General features: G+C 50.6%; 3 protein-coding genes across 16 annotated transcripts in view; 1 reads left to right on the top strand and 2 right to left on the bottom strand.

The window, feature by feature from the left end:
• Positions 1-2,172, top strand: part of MPRIP (myosin phosphatase Rho interacting protein) — a 70,429-nt gene extending 68,257 nt beyond the window's left edge. For all 11 annotated transcript variants that reach the window (XM_066977802.1, XM_066977805.1, XM_066977806.1 and 8 more), the window contains one exon: positions 1,011-2,172. In XM_066977802.1, coding sequence (XP_066833903.1) covers positions 1,011-1,082 — 72 coding nt within the window. In that variant the 3' untranslated portion in view covers positions 1,083-2,172. The remainder of the gene's footprint in view (positions 1-1,010) is intronic.
• A 6,512-nt stretch (positions 2,173-8,684) lies between these two features.
• PLD6 (phospholipase D family member 6) lies at positions 8,685-12,981 on the bottom strand. Its single transcript, XM_013175024.3, has 2 exons — positions 11,156-12,981; positions 8,685-11,041 (listed from the first exon to the last, which is right to left on the bottom strand). The coding sequence occupies exons 1-2, from the start codon at positions 11,565-11,567 to the stop codon at positions 10,800-10,802; spliced, it is 654 nt and encodes a 217-aa protein (XP_013030478.2). The 5' UTR covers positions 11,568-12,981; the 3' UTR covers positions 8,685-10,799.
• A 120-nt stretch (positions 12,982-13,101) lies between these two features.
• On the bottom strand, positions 13,102-23,078 carry FLCN (folliculin). Of its 4 annotated transcripts, none has more exons than XM_048065821.2 (12): positions 22,939-23,078; positions 21,914-22,193; positions 20,964-21,110; positions 20,067-20,288; positions 19,422-19,582; positions 18,590-18,681; positions 18,215-18,405; positions 17,219-17,332; positions 16,760-16,883; positions 16,278-16,409; positions 15,336-15,441; positions 13,102-14,546 (listed from the first exon to the last, which is right to left on the bottom strand). In XM_048065821.2, the coding sequence occupies exons 2-12, from the start codon at positions 22,160-22,162 to the stop codon at positions 14,345-14,347; spliced, it is 1,740 nt and encodes a 579-aa protein (XP_047921778.1). In that variant the 5' UTR covers positions 22,163-22,193; positions 22,939-23,078; the 3' UTR covers positions 13,102-14,344. The 4 variants fall into 4 exon arrangements, with proteins under 4 accessions (XP_047921778.1, XP_047921777.1, XP_047921776.1 ...); XM_048065820.2 differs by lacking the exon at positions 22,939-23,078 and adding an exon at positions 22,762-22,906; XM_048065819.2 differs by lacking the exon at positions 22,939-23,078 and adding an exon at positions 22,602-22,753.
• Positions 23,079-23,155: the final 77 nt, after the last annotated feature.

The raw sequence follows: 23,155 nt of genomic DNA, 5'->3' as shown, positions 1-23,155 counted from the left end.
ATAAAGGCAAAAGGCAGCGGGGTTGCCCGTTAGTGTAAGGCTCCGGCATGCAGCTCTGTGCCTTTCGAAGCTGCCAGGCGTTGGTCTGTAACAGATCCCGTTCAGGCTGCGGGGTGAGTGGGCCGAAAGCGGCAAGGTGAGCTGCGAGGCCTGGCCAGCGGTGGCAGGTCAGGGGCATGTGTGCGCCTCCTTCAGCCGCAGGCTGGTGCTGTGGTCCCCGAAACTCATGCTGAGAGTGTAGGGCTGCAGGAGGGAGGGAAGGCTGGCTTTAGCCTTGTGTGTCTCCCAGGGCTAATTTCAAATTTCCTGGGTCAGCTGTTTGCTTCTGGGTTCATAGGCCTCGCACCGCTCTTTTCCTGGGTCCCCGAGCACAGGCGACAGCAGATTTCACAGATACGATTGCCGAGGATTTTCTGTTTGATGGCTGTGTTGTGCCTTGTATCTGGACGCCGGATCTGAACCGGGGCAGCCATCAGGTCCTGCTAGCCCCGAAGCAAGCATTTAGGGAGGCCTGCGTCTCACCCCGTGCACTAGGCAGCTCCGACTCGGGAGGGGAAGGCTGGGCTTGTCGCTGGCAGCAAAACACGAGTTTTCAGGGCTGTTTGAGTAAAGTGAGTGCGTTGACCAGAGTTCGACCCGTGCGGCAGCCCTGCAGGCAGGTTTATGGCTGCAGGTCCCAGCCGGGCTGCTGGGGCCCTGCCGACACCGCCCGGCCACCGCAGGCCTCGGGGATCGTTGTCCGCGTGGAGCTAACCCCGCTTCCAGCACCGTGTGCCTCCCTCATCTGCTTCTGGTCCGCCACCCGGCTAACCTGCGCTCTCACCCTCTCTCCAGGCGCCGTGCACCAGTAACCGCACCCCACGGCTGCGTGTTTCCTCCAGCATGCCCCACTAATCTCTCCGGGACGGCCACCCCCCCGCCCTTTGCTGCCCACGTCCCCCTCTCCCAGCGCCCGGATCCCCGCTGCCGCCCGCCCCGTCCCACGCTGTCTTGTCTTTTGTCTCTCCCAGAGCCTGAAGGAAGGCCTGACCGTGCAAGAACGCCTGAAGCTTTTTGAATCCAGGGACTTGAAGAAAGACTAGCTCTCCCCGCTCCGCTTCACCACGCGCGCACCTCCTGGCTTGAGGCAGCACAGCACCAGCACCGTTTGTCTCTCGTTGCTCACGACCGTCCTCGCTGTCGTTCGGCCCGACGCTTCCCGACGGCTCGGGGCGCCGCGGCGGGCCCCCCCGCCGCCCCCTCGCCTCCGCAGCTCCTTTCCCCGCTTGTGAGACGCTTCTGAGACTCTTGAGAGGGAGAGGAAGGGATTGGGGTGTGTTTGGTTTTTTTCCGTTTGTTTTTTTTTTTTTTTTTCCCCCTCTTCGGCGCTTTGTAGGAGAATCCTTCCTTTACTGTAAACCATTACACTAAGTGTCAGTATTAAGGCTCAGTAGCCTGTGAATAAGCTAGCTCCGTCGTACCAACGTCTTGGTATGCGCGCAGGGCAGGGTGGCACGGGCCAGCCCGCGCTCTTACTGCTGTCAAGAGACCCAGTGCTCAGAGCACACCGGGAGCCTAATCAGCCGTTGATCTCGACTGCATCACTTGCACCTACAAGGAGGGGGGGGGAAAGGCCTGTGGGACGCCGCCGGGGGGGTGCGAGCGGCCTGCAGGAGCCATGCTGACGCCAGGCCGGGAGAGGACGGAGAAGTGACTCCTGCCCCCGGCCGTGCCGTGACGGCGGCGATGCCGGAGCCCGGCGAGCTGCGGTGCCTCGGCGGGTGGTGGTTTTTGGGTAGGGAGCTGCTCACGGGCACCGTGACGGCGGCCCCTCGGCCTCGGCCCCCCCCTCGCCGGCGGCACGCGGTGGGAGGGAGGCGTTCCTGGGGCTGAGCCACGAGATCACTTTCTTGCCTCCCCTCGATCAAGCCCAGCACTCTCTGTTTTTTGCTGTTACTCCCTTCCTCTCGTTGAGTCCCGTGTATCCTAGGGTCTGTGCGCATGTGAAACTCCCTTTTCCAAGTCAAAGGAAAGTAGAGTAGAAAGTAGAGCCAATATTGACTGAAAATGCACAGTGCTCAATGCATATAATGCTCCTTTTTTATCGGCTTCTTGAATTCAACTCTTCTTGTCAGCAGGGCAGCTCCTATTTTAATTCCTTAATCTTTTCCTGAAATAAAAATCTCAAAACCAGTATGTGCTTCAGACCTTCTCAGTCACAACAGCTTTTGTGTTTAGAGCAGACAATTTAGCACCACGAGGCCAGTAAATGGGTGCTCGCTGAGTGGAGAGAGCCGGTAGCGCTAGAGGCCGCATGCAGCCAGCCCACATCACGGTGGCTTCGTGCTGGGTGAGGAGAGCATCTCGGCGTGCTTACAGCCATAGAATTGTTTAGGATGGAAAAGACCTCTGAGATATCCATGGAGACCCCCCGCTCCTGCCACCCAGCTGGGAGCAGGGCTGAAGCATCGCTCCGTCGCTCCCCAGCCCGACGTGGCCACCAAGCAACCTGCATCACGTCGGCTTTCAAATATTTTTGAGGTGGATCTGAGCTTCCTATTGACTTCTGTGCTCTTCACCCAGGGGCGAAGCAGGCAGGTCTGTGTGCTTTTGTGGCTAGTTCAGGTTCCTAAGGGCACGTCTCTGGCTAGCTGAGAAGTCCGAGTGTGAGGAGAAAGCTCTCGCTGCCGGCCCTGGGTGCACTGCAGGCCCCAGCGGTGCCACCAGCGCAGCGCAGAAGGCAGGGCCGTATGGGGATGCTCTGCTGCTGTGACACTGTAACTCCATACCTGGGTGCGTGTGGACGTCCTGGAGATGGGAGCAGGGCAGGAGGGACCCTCAACCGCTCGATACGAAGGCTGTTCCATCTGCTGCAGGCCCTCTCTGATGTTCTGGTGTGCAGCCACTCACCCTAACCTGAGCTCGCTGTAGTGTTCTCCATCATCTGAGCGTCGGAAGAGCCTTGGCAGCCTTGTGTCAGGGCAGCTCCGTGTCCTTGCCAGCCAGGAGCCATCCCAGGCAGGACCCACCTGAACCTCCTCTCCGGTCACCGGCCATCGGCTACTCCCAGGCGCCTCAACGCTTCTCTTTTGCTCTCACCCATCAGCCTGATGTCGCCCTCCTGGCCCACCATCGAGGAGCGTGGCCAAAGCACTCAAGGCTACTCGTCATCAGCTTCTCAGCACGGCGGGAGTGCAAGTGATGGAGCCCCAGTGTGGAAGTGGTCACCGCAGTGCTGGCCTGGGCACACCACGCTGAGCTAGCCGATGGCCATTTACAGCACGGACTGTTGGTAAAGCCATTCATGTCGGTAAGGTGTAGCCATGGCTTTTTGTAGACATGGCAGGGGTTATCCTGCTTCCCTTCCAGCTGAGGTGATCAGTGCAGCTCTTCACAGTTGCACCCTTCCCAAGTTCATCTTTCTCCTGTTCAAGGGTGCGTCCAGTGGGCTTCAAAGTCCACATCTGGAAGAGCGGCTTTGTCATCAGTCGTGCGCATGGTTTTTTTTTTTTTTTTTTTTTTTTTTTACTCTCTCTGTTGGCATCTTGCACTTAACTGCAGGGAGAGGTCTGATTCCCCAGCACAACCCCACAGTCGGGTGAAGGGTGCATAGTGGGTCCCCGTGCCCACAGCGGCTGGGAGCCTGACACCTCAGTGGCAGCCACCACCACTTACGAGCAGTCTTCGAGCTAAACCAGGGACGCTGCCACCTGCCTTGCCGGACCAGCAGAGACGTCAGTGTTGTGGTCCAGGTTCCTCTGAAATCAGGCTGTGGCTTGGTGGGAAGGTGACTACCCACTGTATTTTGTACATTTTATATACCTTCCTGCCCACGTCAGGAGATGGCTGCCTGGCCGAGGTGCCTCTCCGGCTCCTTTCCAATGTCACTTGTCCAGCTCTCGGCAGAGACAACCTTTGGATTTCATCCCTGGCTGCCCCAGGTTTGTTCGGGTTGTGCTCTGCTCTCGGGTTGCTTTTGTGCCCTCTGATCTCCTGGGACGTGGAACAAGGATGGTGCACAGCGTCATCACTGTCACTGCTCTTCCCTTCCAAGGCTGCGCTGGATGCAGGAGGCCGCACGCCTCCTCCTCCTCCTCCTCCTCTTCTCTCAAGAAGTGTGGTGGGACTTTGTCCTTCTCAGCCAACTGAGCAGAACGTGCTGGTCTCCATCTCACCACGTGGACTCTGACCGTTCTTGTGTCTCCTCGAAAATCTTACTTTGCTGGCTTCGTTATTTTAACCGTGAGGACTAGAAGTTATGTACCGTGCTATCCAGCTGCATTTGCCTGTCGGTGGTGTGGAGGACGCAGGATGGACCCTTTCTGACACAAGTCCATGCCCCTAAGCACCTTGAGACTCCCCAAGGAGGGTCGCTTTCTGCTGCGCACCTAATCACACCCAGAAATCCTCTCTTTCAGCTTAGCATCCTGCCCAGGAATAGGTATTGAGCCGAGGAAGAGCATTTACTTGCTTCGCTGCCTCGATCTTTGTTTCTGAACGTAGAGAATGGTTTGGAAATGCGGTGCAGCTGATGTGACCCAGAGCGTGGCCAGGCAGAAGGGCTGGTGGTCAGCGTGGGGAAACTGATGGAAAGGGGGGACCGTCCCCGGCTTTTGGCTCAGCGTGTGTAAACGCATTAATATGATTTGGAGAAAAAAAAATGGGTGATGGGGGGCAAAAAGGTGCTGCAAGGTGGAAGCACTTGGGCAGTGGGCTGCGGGAAGGCAGAATGTGATGCGGTGGCCGTGCAAGCTGAATTGCCCCAGGTAGGGAGGTTAAGAGGCGTTCTTCCTTTTTTATACACACATAAAAACATTCGGAAGTTCGAGGGGGAAGTCACCCAGGAATAGCTGTGAAGAGAAGCCTCGTCCGGCCCTTTCTCCTTCGCTGCATAGGCGCACAGCTGCTGAGCGAGGCGTCCGCGGTGACCTCCGGGCCACGGCTCAGCGCTGCGCCCCGGGCAACGCGCACGGCGCTGGGCTTCTCGCCGATGGGGCGCTGGCAGGGGAGCTGGCGTTGGCAGGAACGAGGCTGGAGGTTTTTCCCTCCTTCCTCTGGTTTGCCTTTACCTGGTTCAGATGTCAGTGCTCTCATCACCCCCCGTTACGGGCTCCCGGCATCGGCTGTTAAAGGCTTGCAGTTGGGGTTTGCTGTGCGAGCAGGATCAGACCCTGCGGGCTCAGCGGGACAGAGGCTTGATATTGGGGAGCCTTTATTTAATGCATGTCGGCCAGCTTCTCGGGGCCTTCAAGTGGCTGCTAAAATCAAAATAGGCAGCAGGTTCACTGAGAAAACAGCTGGCAGTAAGTAACAGTGATGGCCAAAAAAAAACAGTGTTGGGTGGCAGGAGGACTGCAGTGGGAACGCCGTGTGGCGGAGGGAAGGGAGGCACCAGCCTCTGGCAACTCTTGTCGTGGTTTTAGCAATGCCTAACAAGCCAAATCAATTAGTTTTATTGCTTAACTTTGTGGCTTTAAAATATTTATCACTAAGCAAAAGGCTCTTTTATGAACATACTGGTGGTGGGCTTCGATGCTGTACCTTTCAGGAGCAGCTGTCTCCCACTGGAGAGTTAAAAAAAATAATAAAAAAAAAATAAAAACAAAATAAAGGAAAATGCTGTGAGGGCTGGCGGGTCAGAGGCTGAGAAGTGGCCTCGTGGTGTCCTCGGGATCCACTTCACCCTCCGGGACAGCACTTCAGGGGATGGGAACGCTGTGTACAAGTGCTTGTGGTGGGAGCTGTGAGCTGTGGAGGTCACGGAGAAGACGAAGAGGAAGGGGAGGAGGAGGAAGAGCAGGAGGAGGAGGAAGAACGCATGCAGACGGTGGTTCTGACTGGCTGCTGCAGGCTGTGCTCCAGGTGTCGGTCTTTACTTGCTATGTGGCAACTGCCAAAGCATCTCTCCGAAGCAGGGGGCAGTTCGTTACCTGCCTTCCCATTAACGACAGAGAGAGGACCGGCAGCACCAAGAAGAGCCGAAAACGGGGTTATTTCTGCAGAGAGCAGTGCTTTACTGAACAGAAAAAAAAAAAAAAAGGCAGGAAAGATTGTTTTGCTGATAGCAACATTCCTTAGTTATCCAATTTCTTCCTGCTCCGGGCTTCATCCATCCTCCAAAGTAAATCAGTGGCCACCTAAATGAGAACAGGGAGCGGCGAGGGGAGGAAGGCGAGGCGAGGGCGCGCTCCCCGCTTGCAGCCGCAGTGCAACACACGCTGTGCAAGCCGCTGCTGCCTTTTGCACAACGCTGCACTGCTCGTAGTTCCCAAGTGTGAGGGCTAGGAAAAGTCAAGTGCAGCAAAAACTGGCTACAAGGCTTTTTTCTTTTCCTTTTCGCGAAAAATTTTCCTACCCTTTGCACCGTCTTCCCCAAAACAGTCTTTTTCTATGTGACCTTTCCTTTGCCCACGTATAAAATTCGCAAATCGTGTTCCTTCGAAACTAGAATAGTGCGTGGCTTTGCAAAGCAGAAAAAAAAGTCTGTTTGCTTTCGGTAACAGAGGGTGACTGGAATGCGTTAGTAGTGTCCCCTCCCGCCTGTAACACCGTGTCACGTTTGTGCCAGCTCTGTGCTCGACTGGACTGCCACCAGACTGCTGCATTTTTTTCGTGGTTCAGATGCAGGACGTAGTTTGTTGTGAACACTCGAGCACATGCACGCTCAGCGTAGCTTGCCTTTCCTCTGCAACCTTTTCAATTTTTTTAAAAAAAAAAGCTTTGTTATTCTCTTTTAAACAGAAGTAATTTAAAACCTGTATAGTATTCCAAGCACGCCATGTAAATATTTATTACTCAGAAATCAGTGGAGGGTTCTCTTTTTGTGACTACGTCGTGGTTTTGGTTTTTAACTCTTGTTCTAACACCGCCGTCCCGCTGGGGGGCTGGAAGAGGCGTGCTGGGTGCGATGTGCCCACCCCACCCTGCCTGCCCGGAGAGACTGTTTGCTTCTGATGACTGTTATAAATATCTTTTCCGACGTTTTCTGCTGACCTATACCTTTAGTTTTGACGATACGTGTCCAAAGAATGTGTACAGCCTGTTTGAGACCTGTAACCTTCCTGCGCTATAAACTTCTTTTCTTTCCATTCAGAGAACTCGCTAATCTTGTATTTGATGGTGGCATTAACACCGTGCGTGCGCCAGGGGCCAGCTGGAGGAGCAGTGAGTGCCGTGCGGTGCAGCCCGAGGACTTTGCGGCGCGTGCGTTAAGGCGCCGATGCTGTTTCTGGGTGCTGGGTGCGGCGGCGTGGGCTTTGCAAGGGGCGGACAGACCCCACTTACCCTGTGCAGACACACGGCCTGCAACGGGCTGGAAGCGCACGCTACCTTGCAGCAATTTCAAGCAGGGTGCTTAAATGCTGAATGCGATTTGAAGTAAAACTGAGTTCCCACGGAGCACAAACCTTTTCTGACCCCGGGGACGCAGAAGTGTGGTCGCAGAGCGGGGACTGGGAGGGGTGGGGTGGCTCGCCCCGCTGCAGCCTGCACTTTGAGACTACTGAAAGAAACCCAGGGTGTGGGAGCTGCTCGCGGAAACCTGATAAGCCAGTCAAGTTGGTAGCGACCGAGCTAAGCCAGCTGGCCATGAACTGGTGAATAATTAGTGCAATTACGAACAATTATTTTCTCATTCTTCCTGCTTTCTTCGCACACTGATTGTGTGCAGGATGTGAGGAGAACACTAACTCTTTGTTCTAAGCTAGAGGGAGCAAAGTATGTCGTAAATACTAAAGGTGATGGTAGGTAGGCGATAGATAAGAGCGCTTGGTCTTTGACCCATGTGCACCTCCTGGGACCTGGCGTTCTGGATGTCTCCCGATTTTAAGGAATCGTTTATTCGGAGGGATAAAGTTTTAGGCAAAGAGAAGGGGATGCTGCAAGTCTTTGGGTGGTAACAGAACTGGCAGTGGCCGTTCGTGGTCAGTACTAGCGGTCGGTCCTTCCACTGACCTGATCAGAAGTGGAGGCTGGCCTCAGCTGTGTTCCAGCACGCCTTCAGCCACCCAACCGCAGACAGAGGGGACGCCTGGGTTAACACGCGCACACACCACTTGCACGTGCTCCACCGCTTGCACTCGGGGTCCTCTGCCCTCCTCCTGGAAATGACAAAAAGGGGTTGTGGCCCCAAAAGCAGGAGCTGAGCGCGAGGTACGTTTTGCAGGCGCAGCAGCCAGCTCGCCGCCTGCAACCTGCGTTTGGCTGAGCAGCAGCAGCGGCCCTGGAGCACGCAAGAAGCGCCCGTGCAGTTGGGGCCGCTGCAGCCGCACTGCTGCTGGAAAACCCCGCGGCTCAAGGCCAGCAATGGTCACAGAGGGTGGCTGGAGGCAGGGAAGCACGGCTGTGCCGAAGCCCCAGCCATCTGCAGGTCCGAAGGGCCTCTCTCCAGGGGCGTTTCTTGCATGAGATCCATCCAGGAAATGAGACATCGCACGCGATTAATTTCCCTCTGCTACGGGGGGGGTGTGCTTGAGGCTCCTGTTTCTCAGTGTGCTTGAGTCCCTCTCTGCTTCCCTCCTCTCTTCCACTCCAGTTTATTTCATTGCTTTTTTAAGAGCCACTGCTCCTGGTAACTGTTCACTGTAATAGAAGCGTCACTTTTTTTGGTCACTGTATTTATTCCTTACAAAAAAAAAAATCTCGTGTGTCATGCTAGGTTCCCATGGATGTAGCTGATCATTTTAATTTTGTAAATATAATTACCTAACTTTACATAAACTATATCGTAATAAACTATTTTTGCACCACCCTTTGCATGCTGTGTCATGAGGTGTTTGCTTCAACAAGGACACTGCTACAGAAAGAAAGAAGCAGAGGACAGAGCTTGAGAACGCTGTTTGCTTTTATAGTCATACTTCACAAACAAAATGCAACAGGTATCATTTGAATAACAATAAAATGTTTAAAATAGCATAAATATAACGCTGCTGAACTGGATTTACTAAAGAATGAACTTTCTCAGCTTCTTCCTAGCTGTTACATCACAGGTAACAGCAACACGTGGATTTTTCCCCAGCACCATGCCTACTTTCTCAAACAGAACAGAGCAAATCTGTAATCTGTGGCTCTTATTCCACATACCCTAAATAACACACAAAGATCTTCTGGAATTTTCAATTATTTGACTCTTTGAACCAACCAACCCACAAGAACTGGAGTACAAAAAAAAATAATCAGGATGATGTTGACCCTGTGTGAGCGAATGGCATATTTAAGACTGCTAGTCACAGCACCACTGTATCCCGCAATACTGGTTACAGAAGGTTATAGACCCTTTTTCATTCTGAGAGATTTCAAATCACTTTGTATTCCGTATAAAGTAGTTCTTACACAGACAGTTGAATACTCAGCGTTTGGAAATTTATCCCAAGTTTCCATCCACCTTTGTTCCCCCTTAAATTCTAGGGAGGCAGATTCCTCAGGCTGGGACAGCATGTTTAGCCTGGCAGGGTTTGTAGGGAGCAGTTTAATCTCTTACTAGACCAGCTAATGCAGTCAGATTGAAACAGAGGTGTTTCAGGTTTGGATGGTCAAACACAGACATTTTTTTCCCCACCACTTTCAACGGCCTAACAAAAGGCAAACCCTCCCTCTACGAATTGTCTGTACAACTGGGCAGGCAGGAGCAGGGAGCAGCCTCATCCCCGGCAGACATCTGATGTTCTGCTCCCTCTGCCGGCAAGGGCTCAGCGAGCATCCTCCCCAGCCTGCCCTTGGCTCATCGCCGGGGCACTGCCAGCAAAGCTCTAAATGCAACGGGAACCGAAGACTACATAAAGGCGCAAGTTATGCTGACCGAAAATAATCTCGTCGTTTTATGCGCTAGAGGTAAAACAGAAAAGTTAACGAGAAGCTGGCCAGTCCCAGAAGAAAATCACCGTCACCCCAGCCCCGCCGTGGATGCCCGCTGGGCGGACACGCGGTGGTCTCAGCAGCGCTCTGACCTGGCCCTGCTATCCCCAGGGATCACCTCGCCTTCCTCTCGCTGCTCCCTCCTCATCCCCTGCCCCGCTGCTGCCAACACCGGTGGCCGCGGTCACCAAACCAGACTGGAACAGGGTCCTGCCACCTGCATGAACGGGGCCTCCCTCCGCCTCGCCTCTCTGAAGTCGGTGACCCACCTGCAGCCGTGTTTGCTTTTAGGACAAGACCGACTGCTCCCGCAGAGCAATTTCTCTGTTTGCTCCAGAGACTCCTTGCTTGCCAGAAGATGAGCTGGCCCTGGTATCTGTTCTCACACATTCACACTGGAACGCCACTAATCTTAAACCAGAGGAAACACACACACAATCAAAACTTCCTATTTCCCAGATTTCCCTTCACAAACTTTCAACAATTAATGCCAACAAAAGAAACGCAGCTGAGGTGCTTACTCTCTCTGTACAAGCCCCAGCTTTGCTACAGCCCTCTAGCCCCTTCCTTCAGTTACCGACACAGGGGAGCTGTTGGGGGTAAAACTGGTAAAAATCCATCCTGCAGCATCACGAGTTGAAAAACACCCATCTCCCCGCTCAGGTCCCCAGCACGGTACAAATGCCATCTCACCTGCCCCGGGGCATAGCACTGAGCCTGTGCGAAGCTTTAAGCTCTATGAACTGAGCCCCGTTGCAGCTCTCCTCGCAGAACAACTCACCGATAGCTGGGTCACTCCTGCTAACGTAGCACACAAGGGACCTGTGGCACTTTAGGGTAGAGAGCACTTCAGTTCTGGAGGGGCTTAACTACATTACAACCAGGCGGGGGATACAATGATGTCTATACACAATAAACCCCTGAATGCCATCTGCTCAATACTCCTCCAGCTCAGGGAAGCAGCTTAATCATTGATTTTCTTTGGAAAAAAACATGTACTTGAGGGGATCGTATATTTCCCAAATCCTTTCGAACTCCTCCAGGAAAGGCTGCACATACTCCGCGTCCTCCATGATCAGGATGTTCTCCCGGTTGTTCTGGATCGCCTCCGTGGTCCAGTTGAGGGAGCCCGTGATGAGCATCTTCCTGTCCACGATGGCGAACTTGTGGTGCATGAAGCCGCTCTCCTGGTCGTGGCGGACCTGGATCCCTACAACGACAAAACGGGGACGTGTGACGGGCACCGACGCTCCCTCAGCGGGCCGCCAGGGCAGCTCCGAGCACACGGCGGGGCCATGCGAGGCCTCGATGCCCCGCGCCTCACCGGCGTGCCGGAGGAGGCCGATCTGCGAGCCCTTCAGCGCCATGTACTGCGCGTCCGTCACCACGCGGACCCGGACGCCGCGGTGGTGCAGGAGGCGGACGGCACGGCCCAGCTGCGGGCTGGAGAAGGCGAAGAGGCAGAGCTCGAGGGAGCGGCGGGCGGACAGGAGGTGCCGCAGCAGGCGGCTGAAGGCGCAGTCCCCGTGGGGCAGCGGGCACGGGCAGGGGCCCGGCGTGTCGTCGGGGCTCGCCGCCTCGGCCAGCAGCGCCTCGGTGCAGCTGGGCCTCGAGGGGAAGAAGAGCACCTCGCGGACCGGCCGCCGCCTCCGGGCCACCAGCGCCTCCAGGGCCAGGCCCAGTGCTGCCAGGGCCGCCAGCACCAGGCCTGGCCGCCGTGCCCCCGCTGCCCACATCGCTCCCTCGGTGGGCTCGGCTCCTGGGGGCGGCGTGGGCCCTGCTGGACGCCCCCAGCAGCAGCCCCAGGCAGCCTGGTGTCCTTGTCTGGAAACTAAGCCCCCCCCTCAGGCCACACGGCTGAGGCCCAACCCAAGCACCAGCTGTCTGCACCGATTTTTTTTTTTTCCTTTTCCCCTTAGGCTGCTGTGAGCCGGCTGAGGGGAATCTAAGCCCAAACAGCACTAAAAGGCTTCGGGTGTCAGCACAGCGCTTGTTGCTTGCTTGTTCCTGGGCAAGGGAAGTGTTGCCAGGACGAGGAGAGGTCCTGCTTCTGAGGGTTTGCCTTCAGGGGGTGGTGCTCGGAGGGGAGGAGGGTGCTGAGAGGTGGCCTTCTTGCTGATTAAGTTTGCGAAGAGCACTGCCCACGTTCCAGCTCCCACTGACAGCGAGATGAGTGCCCGTGGCCTAAGCCGTGAGCTGCAGGAACTTGCCCAGGCACTCAGCTGGGTAATCCCTGCACAGATCTGTTGTGGCAGGCACGCAGCTCTGCTTTTATGCAAAGCAGGAGCCTGGGGTTCGCAGGCTTCACCGACTCCCCCCCTTCCTTCCTGGGGACGTTTTAGGAGTGTGAAGTCAGTGGGTTCCAGACCCTGGCTCACGCACAATACGTTATTCCGAGGCTGTGGTCGTGTCTGTGACACTGCCCTGTTTCACAGGAGCAGAACGATGGCTGTCACCTACCACTCGTGCTGTACTCCACTGGAAGGAGAGCATAAAACCTCAAACTTGACCTTATCACCCCTTTTGCCGTTTCAGAAGCAGCCACACTTCTGCTTAGGAACTTAGATGAGCTTTTAATGCAAGATTGCTTGGATAAGCTATTCTTTAAGGAACAGAAACAGTTCAGCAGCCAGGAAGGTCTAAATGCCAAATAATGTCTTACCTGATACATTATGTAACTCTGATTTGAACCTGTATAGCTTTAACATAGAAAAATAAAAAATACTGGATCACATATAAGGTAGCCCCAAGAGCAAGCGCCAACTTAGCACTTGAAATTCCGATCTTTTCTAATTACTTGTCAGTTTTATTTCATTATTTGTGATTTTTTTAATCTTTATTTCTCCCTCAAGGACTGGCTCCAGCACATAGGAAGCAAGATGTATACATTTTTCAGAGCTTCCTTCCCTGTGGATAGAGCTGGAGCACCTCTCTTCTCCCTCGTTTCCTTATTGAGGACTAGGAAACGTAAGCTTTGTTGTGAACCCTGAAATTAAATAACACCTTTCTTTCAAGTAGGTTTGCTGTTTGAACATCCTGTGGTTATGTCCAGTCAAGCATTTTCAATCAATGTATCAGTATGTCTTGCTCAAACTATACATAAAAAAACCCTAATACCTACAAAGTTTAGAGGAAAAGGCCTGTTAAAGTGCTGTACATTAGATCCAGGCTAAGAGATGCAGGAACGATCTTGTGGATGAATTGTTCATTTTGTGGATGCTGCTTCTCCCACCCCAACACACACACACACAAATCAAGACAGAATTAGGCTTTGTCCATTTTACAAAAATAGCTCTTAATGAGATTTAATGCTTGTCTCCATTTTACAGATGTTACAGACAAAAGCAACCTGCATATTTTATACATAAGAACAGAACTCGTGACAAGTTCGAACACCCCCCTCTGAGCTTGATTCTTGTTTGAATGAGTGTAGTAGGTCACCTGGGTAAAAGCTGCTTCTAGCTTGTTAAAAACATTTATAGGAACGTCAAGTTTTCCCAACAATTATCGAGGAAAAAAAAAACATGACTTCACAACAGAAACAGTAATTCCTTACAATACAGTTAAGGAATGTCCATTTAGTTAATTAAAAAACGCACCAATGTTGTCTTGAACTATTAAGCAATCAAAATGGCTACTATAGAATTATATAAGAATGGAGCACCTACAGGTTGGATCTTTTCTGCTTAATTAGGAAGCTAGAAAACTATATCTGAGGACAGAACACCAGAGACCTTACCCTGGAGAGGTTATCTTCATTACTTGGAAGTTTTGCAACACAGGCAAAACAAGGCAAGTATTTCACCCTTTAGAGGCAAGCAGACTGCATTTTGAGACTTCTTGTATTACAGTTCTCCCACCCAGACAAGATTTCCAAAGCAAATGCTGAAAATGTCTCAAGTTAAGATATAAATAAATTAAAGCGGAGTGACATGACTCCAACAGGATACTCCTGACTTAACGCTACAGCAGAAAATAGTCTCTTCGTAAATCTGAACGTGAAGTGGTTTTAAATAATTTACATGTGATCCATACCCTGTGACATGTCGCTTATTTTTGGTTCTTTTCTCTCAGACATTTAGAGACTTATTTGAGATTCGGAGAGATTAGCTACATCCGTTCCCAGGAGTTCTGGATGCTGTCACAGGTATCTGAGTCTTGCCAATGAAATCTAAAATTGATTAAGCACCATAATACTTTAGGATGACAGCACAGGATTTCAAATAATTCCCGCTGATTCTTTGAATGTTGCTGTATTTTAGTCTTGAGTGTGCAGGTCTAGATTTAGAGTTGAGTTTCAGGACAGACAGCAGCAATATTTATTAGCACTTATTAGTCCAGTCTCACTCACAGCAATTAGAAAAGACTCAAGTCACTCTTCAAGTTAGTTTTAGGACCACAAGAATAGTGATGAAATTTCACTATCCACCTAACACACATGCTGCAGGCTCAGCAGAGGTAACTTGGGGTTCCCTGCAGTTATCTGAAGGCAGCAAGTGAGGTTGGGCACCCTTTAGTTCCGGGACTCCGAGGACGTTGGGCTGCGAACTGTTGACATCAGGTGAGACTTGTATGTCTTGCTCAGGCCAGTCATCCAGAACTTGAGAAGCTTGACATTGTCCTCCTCTGCAGCTCCCAGAATGCTCAACAGTTTTTGTGTGTCTTCCTTGGGTCTGCTGTCCACTTTAGTGAATTTAAAGAGGACCTTCACTTTACTGCAGGAAAAAAACAACTCCTGTCACTATTACAATAGACTTGCATGCATCAAGCAGGGAACAACCAGTAACTGTAGCTTCTCTCAGTACCTACTGCAACTACATGTTAATAAAAACCTCAAACAATATTCCAAGGAAACTAGTCTCAAGCTTTAAATGAAGAAACTGGGGAGAAGAGGAGTACAGGAAAAGGGGAGATTAGTTAAGGAGATTACTCGTTTCAGCAGTATCATGCCTAATTCCGGTTTGTTTTTTCATTCAAGTGAAAAGTGAAATGATTAACTGTGACAACTGGGAATCTCCCTGCGAGGCACATGTAGTGCCCATCTGGCCTTCAGATAAATTTACAAAACCTGAATGTTTTGTGAATTATTTCACATGACTGTTTGGCCTTCCTTTGTAACTGCTTGCATCTCTGAAATGTGGTGCCTGAGGGTGCAACCATCATATCTGTTTGGCGTGTTATCTGCACTGGAATATAGCGCACATTGACAGGCTTATATATATTTGCATACTTAATCCTCATAACGTATATAAGGCAGACAAGTATTGTCATGTAGGTAATCTCCAGATGCACGAACTGAAGCATAAAGGTGAAGAACTGCTGAAAGCCAGAAAGAGAGGATCAGAGCAGAATAACTCCAATATTGTCAGCCCCCAACAGTAAAGCCGACTGCTCTCAAGGCTAAGGTAAAGGTTACCTGACTACAAATTTGCCTGTACTCTAGTGTAACCATTCCAGGATTAACACCAAAACTGTTTCTCTGAAAGCAACACAGTTGTACTTACTTCATCCACTCCTCCTTCAGGCAAACAAGGCACTGATCCACAACATCTACAGAAAGGTTCTGGTTGGTCAGAGCAGCTTCAATCTTGTTCAGGATTGTAGGGCCAACTACAAGATCAGAAAGGAGGGAAACAGGGTGAGAAACAGGACTTGCAATCTGCAGGTTACCCACTGAGACCTTTACTGGTAATAGCAAGGACAAGTCCATTTATCCTATGACCTAGGCCTGAATACTTGCTAGGATACACAGCTGCTGGAGCACACAAAGAAACCTAGAGGGAGCGAACCTTTGTTTTGCATTGCACCTGTATCTTCAGCAGACAATGCAGAAAGGGTTAGCTATCTGTGCTGTCATAGACAGAGGCCAATGTATCTAAATTAAGACTTCCCATTAACAGAAGATTGATGGGCCCGACTAGAATCACATCTAGATGCAAGTGTTTAAGTTCTTGAACAAAGAAGGCAAGAAAAGCTCTGCCATGTCTGTATCAATCATACTGGCCTATCAAGTAGAGTATGGGAGATGATGAGTAACGCCATGGTCTTTATGTGTTTACCAGTTTAAGCTAGACTCGCTCAAAAACAAAAAAAAAACCAACAAAACCAACCCAAAACCACAGACAGGTACTTCAGGATACAAAGTGTTCATCGTGGGTTACAGAAGAATTTCCCTACAATTGCTACTATACCCATGTCACAGAATTAGTTTTTCACTTCCGAAAAATTAACAAGCAAAACACTGATTTGGTAAAGCAAACCCTATTTAATTGAACAGCCTGTGGTAGTAGTAGCAGTAAATTTTCAACCCCAGTTGTACAGTGACCTGGCTTTCTACTCAGACTTCTTTAAGGGACAGTATGTGAGTGGCAAAAAAAGCAGTTAAACATCAGGATGCTCGTTTTAATTTCAGGGATACGAGTTTCTTCCGCTTTCAAAGCACTCACCTCGATCTGCTGCGACAGGGCTACCGCTGGTGACAACAAACTCGTACTTGTTGAGGGACTGTTCATCATCAAACAGAGTTGGGTAGAGACTGGACCGGGTAGCAGAGCGAACTTCCACAAGGACTGCGAACTCTGGAGCAAGAAAAGCCCAAAAGAACATTAACTGTAATAGCCCTGATTCTAAAACACAACTACATACTCTGCTCCTGGAAAACGCAGCTCTGGAAGCTTACGACACTTGGTCCAGCATGAATCCCTTGCTGTAATCAGTAGGAAGCAGGACTTTCAGCTATGGTACAATTAGTGCTCATAGGTGTCACACCTTTCAACTACCGATCACACAAGGATATAGGGAAAACAAAGGAAGTGCTACAGGTTTTAGTTCATGCAGCATTTTAGACCATCTGCTAATACTTTATTAAAAAAACAACACCTTGTTATTTTTTTTAGGGAAAAGAAAAGGTTCTGCTACAGGTTCTTACCAGATGATAATATGTGGGATGGAATTTGGACATGTGGACTAAGCCCTAAGAAGTTACATCGATATGCCTCTTCATACTGGTCACTGTAGGGGATGATCCGCACACAACCAACGGGCAACATAGTCTAGAGAGGGAAGGAAACATGTTGAGAGAAAACACTGGAACTAAACCAGTAAAGCACACTTTTCTCTACGACTTCCAGGACCAGCCAGGACTTGGAGAACTGCTGACGCAGATTCTGCTTATTTGGGGGATCAGAAGCATCTTACTCAGCTTAAAAGACTACGCAGTTGCTATCTGTGGACAACCAAGACAAAGGTTGGATTCCCCCCCAGCCACATAATTTAGAACACATTCTCCACAAGATTACATGTTAGAGATAGGTCATTAGGAAGGCTGGACTACTAGAACATATATGGAAAAACAAGCAGCCAGGAAACAAAGGAAAAAGTTTCTAACCCTTAGCACATCAAAAGCAGACTGGACAAGATCCATGTCTCGAGCTTTCCAGATGACCTGGTTCCCCATCAGAACGTGCCAAGCCAGCATGCGGAATGCTGATGCCCCAAGAACCTGAAATGAAACCATATATCATTCATTAGGAAAATCGGTGAAATGTCCAGTCTGCCCTGTTAAAAACATGACTGCCACATAAGAAAATGTCTAGAACCGAACAGCACAAATTAACATAATAATTTAGCAACTTGTGTGCACAGATGGTAGTTCAAAAGCACAGCACCAAGTATTTCTTTGACAGGTGTTAAAGGTGCCACGCTGTCATGCAAAGTAATTTTCACCCCCACCTGTGGTTTCAAAAACAGCAGCAAAGCATCACCTCGCCAACGTGCCTAACCAACAATCCAATTCAGCATTAAGCACAGTAAGAGAACAGTTGTATTCCTAGGTTCTTCCAAATCCTTCAGTTCTCTGGCAAGATTACATGAATCAGCCTGCGTGTTGGCTGAGTTAGTGGTTTTGGCAAGATGGACACAGGCCTGTTTGGAATGGGACTGAATGACTTCTATTAGGTGATGATAACTTTGAGGCATTTCTCTGATCTGGGTTAGGTTCACAACAGCGATTCAGTCATGAAAGATGAAACTATATTCTTAGACAAGCCTCCAAAGCCACACACTTGCAATACAGTGCTGTAGTTTCATAGTTTCAAGCATTCCAAATTAGAAGAAAGGAGAACAAAAGGAAGCTAAAAAGATAAAGGAGCACAAGGTCAGAAACATAGGAGCTATTTGTCAGGAGTGTCCAGGAAAGCAAGCTACCGTGAAAGAGACGGTGAGTCTAACGCACTGTGCCTTCCCCTTCAGCCAGGTAACTGGAAGCACTGGAGACAAGCTACATCTGCACAGAACCGTTTGTTTTGTTTGTAAATTTTTCCCCGAAGCACTTTTGTTGTAAGCAAATAACACCTGGCTTTGAAGAACTGTGTTCCTCTCTTACCTGTCTCATGTGCCTGAGAGAGCGGAAGACAGACAACCTTCTGTGAGCTACATTCCAGCTGCTGCAATCTGGCATCAGAGAGGTTTCAGGAGAGCATTTAGATAGCTCCTGTCCTTCTACAACATCCGGCTGGGAAGAAGGCTTCTCTTCTTCCTCAGAACCATCCCAACCTTCTGACTCTTCTTTGAGGTCTAGCAAAAAAGGGCAGATTTGTTATAAAATTGCTATCTAGGAATGTAAACTGCCTTGGAAGTGCCTATGCAAACTACAGTCCAAGACGGCTGGTTACACTTACAATGATAACAGAAGAACTTGGTGTTTTACCAGCCAAAGCACTCTCAGAGGGTCTTCTATCTCTGAAAACTTTGATCTCACCTGCAAGTTTTTCCATCTGAACGAGGGTGTCTTCTGTTGGTGCTCCCTCCAGAAGCTTCTCTGTAAGTCGGCTGCCACAAGCTTTCAAAAGCCTGGGGACATCAAAAAAAAAAGTGGAAGCAGCATTCGTTAAGCTTGCTAGGTGCAGAAATCTAGAAAGAAACCTGTTGTAATGAGCTCAAAAAAACATCCAACCAGTAACCGATACGCATTCCCTATCAACACATCTACGCTTTCCTCTGTGCCTCAGCTATCAGTGCGTCTCAGAGCTACTGCCATTCAAAGTCACCAAACAGTGACTTTGCCATGTTGCAATTACCTTGTGCAACATACTCATCCCCCATCCAAGTCACATGCCAGTGTTGCAACCCTCTCTGTGGCAGCTTTCCAGGGAAGTCTGATGAGCAAGTCAGGCACTGGACAAACATGCCGTGGACTTCCACAGACGCGCTGCTGTGCCAAATGGCTGCATCTCTCCCCGCTGCCTATCACAACACACAGGCACCTCCAGGTGAGCAGCTGCTGTACTCCAAGTGCGAATCCCACATCCACCACACTCGGGACAGGAACACCTTTTCTTGCATTTTTCCTTACTTATTTTTATACATTGTTTCCATCAGCAGACAGATATTTTTTTTTCCCCTAAAGGCATCATCAGACTGCTGTCCTTCTGTGCTTTGCTAAGTAGTTTCTGATTTAGAAGGAGCTAAGTTCAACTTACTGCATCAAGAAGAACTACCCTAACGCTCAAATCACATTTCCACCCTTTCAGAATATTACAGTATCCTCTTCATGAAGGAGTTCCAGAAGCTAGAAACACAAGTGACATTACCAAGCAAAGGAAGTATGCAAACACGCCCAGAGGTTTTCATCGTTGGTCAGCGACGTTAAGGAGCGGGCTGCGTTGCCGTTCCGCTGGTGCAGGAAGGGAGTGAAGGCTGTGTTCATCCGCTGCGCGCGCTGAGGGCACCCATACTGCTCTGCTTCAAACACCTACAACACAGAAGAAGGGCAGTGTAAGACACTGAAAAGGATAAAATACTGACACAAAGATCAAAAATAAAAACGCACCAAGGAACACCAACAAGTGAAAACTGTGTATCACACACAATCATCCAATATACACTGTAAATTACAGGAAAAGAAAGGGAAGGGACATCTTATTCTAGATTAAGAAAAATTATTAAGCAATGTATCTGCTCCCAAAACACTGTCCTTCACAGCTTTGATTACACTGCTAACAGAGCTATTGTCTAGCAGCTCTGTCTGTGAAAAACATCACGCCTGGCTTAAAAGGCCACAGGTAGCGTGTTCCCTCCCTCCTGCCCACCCAGATACACGCTATCCTCTTGTCCCTTCTGTCAACCTTAAAGACTCCAGCTCCAGTGAGCTAGATCAGCTTTTAGATTGAAATACCAAACAACTATCATAATGTTTGATTAATGTTGAGCCAAATGGACTCTCTGCTCTGACCCACCTTAAGTGCTTTGCCCTGAAGCTCATCGATGATGCCTCTGATTTTTCCCAACAAGAAAGGCCATGAGTTGATGAGGTAAATCCGGTCCATCATGATAGTGATGATGCTGTACCAGCGCTGGAAGCCTCGAGCCAGGCTGTCTTTGATAAAGAAGGTGTGGCTGAACACGAAACCATGCTGTTCATCTCCAAAAAATATAGGGCCTTCACGCCCTGGGCAGACCTGAATTGGAAGGGCATATACACCAAAGTAGCTCAGCACATCACGCAGCTAAAACAGTAATGAACTGTTCGAATGAAGCTTCTTGCTCTTTAAAACATACCTGATGAATAAAACATGCCTTTTCAAGGCTGCTATCCAAACCCTGTGGTCAAATAGACCTCTAAAGACATCCTACAAATACTACATAAACTTCAATTTAACTTTATTTTACAAACTCTGATCTATTCAACTACAATACTGCTGAGAATTCACAAGAAATTGCTGATCTTGGCATACAAACACCATTAATCTATAAGGCTCTTCACTTCTATAAGATGCTGAATGTTAATCGTCTACAAAGATAACCCATTTCTTGATAAAAGGCAACAGACTCCAACATTTTTACACAAGCAGTTTATCTTAGAAAGAAAAAACTGTAAATGCGTAGGAGTGAAAACAAGGAAGACAATTTTTTCATCTCAGAAGTCGAGAGGAAGGCACCCCCAATGTTATCAAAGATCAACCTTAAAATCCCCACCAACCCAAGAACAAACAGACTTCTGTGTCTTTCTTTCCACCCCCATTCCATCCTTCTCACAGGCTACACAGATCAGCTAAGATCAGAAAAGTAGTATTTTGGATTTGAAACGATATATGGGGCCCTACACAGGCTTTGTTCCCGTTCAAGGCAGTTACCTCGCAGCTCAGACTGCGGACGCAGGCCTGGCGCACAATGCTGAAGAGCTGGGGGTGATTTGGGTGCTGGTGACTGACATACTTGATCGAAGTTTCCTTGTCGTGGCTGACGAACCCAGGATGTCCTCCCGCAAGAGAGCGGCAACCCTGAAGATAGAGAAGCAAATTCAACGTAAATGGACATGCAGTCGTCTAAGGTTTTTGACCACCTCTGCATTTTCCCTTCAAAATGTATGGAACCATTATTTACGTATACAAATAAAACCACAAGTATTCAGAACGCAAGCAGTTTGAGTCAGGGTCAGGACTTGAATCCAGTTCCTCAAATAGCACTCTGTGGAATATATTGCCTATGCTAACTTTCCACTCTTTAATTTGATCGTGAACTTTATGATGGCTCTACAAGTGGTATAATTCAGGTAACAGCAACTGAAAACGTCTGGCCTAACAAAACTATTAGCCATAACTTAAAGGGAAGCCAAGCACACGAACAACTGAGAACATACGTCCTCTCCACCATTTTCATTGCTTTGACATTTTTATTTCTCGTTCAACACTGCTGTTAGAGACTATTATCAATCAATGGTAAAACCTGATCTAACGAAGCAGTGACTCTTGGAGGATGAGGGAAGCATTTCTCATCCTCACAAAACTAAAACACATAGAGGGCTTAAAAGAGACCTCAAAAGACAATCTTGTTAAGGTTGATAGCCTCAACAACGGCTCCTTTAACATCCTCTCACAGGTAGCTGCACTGTGTAAGGGCTTAGACATTTTTGGGACTGTTAGTCATATTCAAATTTAAGTGCAGTTCACTTTTTTCCTGCTAAAAAAAACAACAAACAAATAGCAACACAATTTGCATTAGAGAATCCAAGAGCTTTTAGGAAAGTAATAGGTTTAGTAAAGTAAAAGGCCACTGATGTCCACGCACAGCTATTCACACTTGCCTCACACATGTCTGACTTCTTTGGCCCTGGGCTGCTGGAGTCAGCACTGGCACCTTCCGCTGGGCTGTGCGAGCGGATCCTGCTGCTCATCTGAATGCCGCCCTCCTCCTCTTCCGCCTGCTCATTCTGCCCAGCGATGTCCCCGCTGCTCGCCCCTTGGGGAAGCGGCGAATGCAGGACCTCCGTGCAAAAGAGGGTGCGGGGCCCGTGGAGCTCGCAGAAGTGGCAGAGGGCAACGATAGCATTCATAGTGAGAGCTCAGCACGTCTGTCAAGGCCTCCTGCGGGTAAAGGAGAAAGCGCAGGACATCAGTGTAACGAACGGGCCTTGAACCCCTCCTCGGCTAGGTGAAACCCTGCTGCTCATCCCCTCCAGGGGGGAAAGCGGCCCAAGCCTACCTGGGGGAGTTCTGATACCTCGGGCCTTGATGGGGGTAGAGAGAAGCGGCCCCCCTGTGCCCGGGCACCTCAGAGGAAGGCCCCGGGCGCCTCAGAGGAAGGCCGGGGCCAGGCCCACCCGCCCTCCCCACACCGAGACGGGGTCGAGGCCCCCCCCGGCTCCAGCCCCCCGCTCCCGCACACCTCACGGCTCGGCAGCCCGGCCCCAGCCCGGCCCCGTTCCCCCCCCTCGGCGGGCCCGGCCCCGTTCCGACCCCCGCCGCCCCCCCCCCCCCCCAGGCCCCGCTCACCGCGGCCCCGGCCCCCCCGGCGCGTCCCGTGGCTGCGGGCAGCTGACAGCCGCTGCCCCGCCGGCCTGTACCATCCCCACCCACGCCGGGGGGGGGGGGTTAGGGGGGTAGGTAACCCCCCGACTGCCCGCCCGCCGCCCAGCAGGAGAGGAACGAGGACCTGGGAGAGGATACGGGGCAGGCGGTGGTGAGGCGACGCCCAGGCGGTCTCCTCACGGCGCAGCCCCGCTGCTGACAGGCGCCGCCGCCGCCTCCCCCCCCCAGCCCCGCCGTCATGGTTCAGGCGACGCCTTCAGCCCGCAGCCGCCCTCTGCACAGGGCTGGGCGGAACCATTACCTCAAAGGACGGGGGTGGACATTAGAAACTCCGGAAGATGTCTCCTTTTTCCTCGCTGAGCCCCGCGCTGTTGTCGCGCTGTGCAGAACATACATCAGTGCTCGGCCTCGGAGAATCCCTCGGAGAACGGAGCCGGGCCGAGCCGCCTGTGAGCCCACAGCCGGAGGGGGCGCTGCTTCCCCACCCCCGCAAAGTGGTGCGGCCCACATGGAGGGTC

The sequence above is a fragment of the Anser cygnoides genome, chromosome 15 (assembly GCF_040182565.1).
Source record: "Anser cygnoides isolate HZ-2024a breed goose chromosome 15, Taihu_goose_T2T_genome, whole genome shotgun sequence".
NCBI classification, from domain to species: Eukaryota; Metazoa; Chordata; class Aves; order Anseriformes; family Anatidae; genus Anser; species Anser cygnoides.
This window is presented reverse-complemented; position numbering and strand designations above follow the sequence as displayed.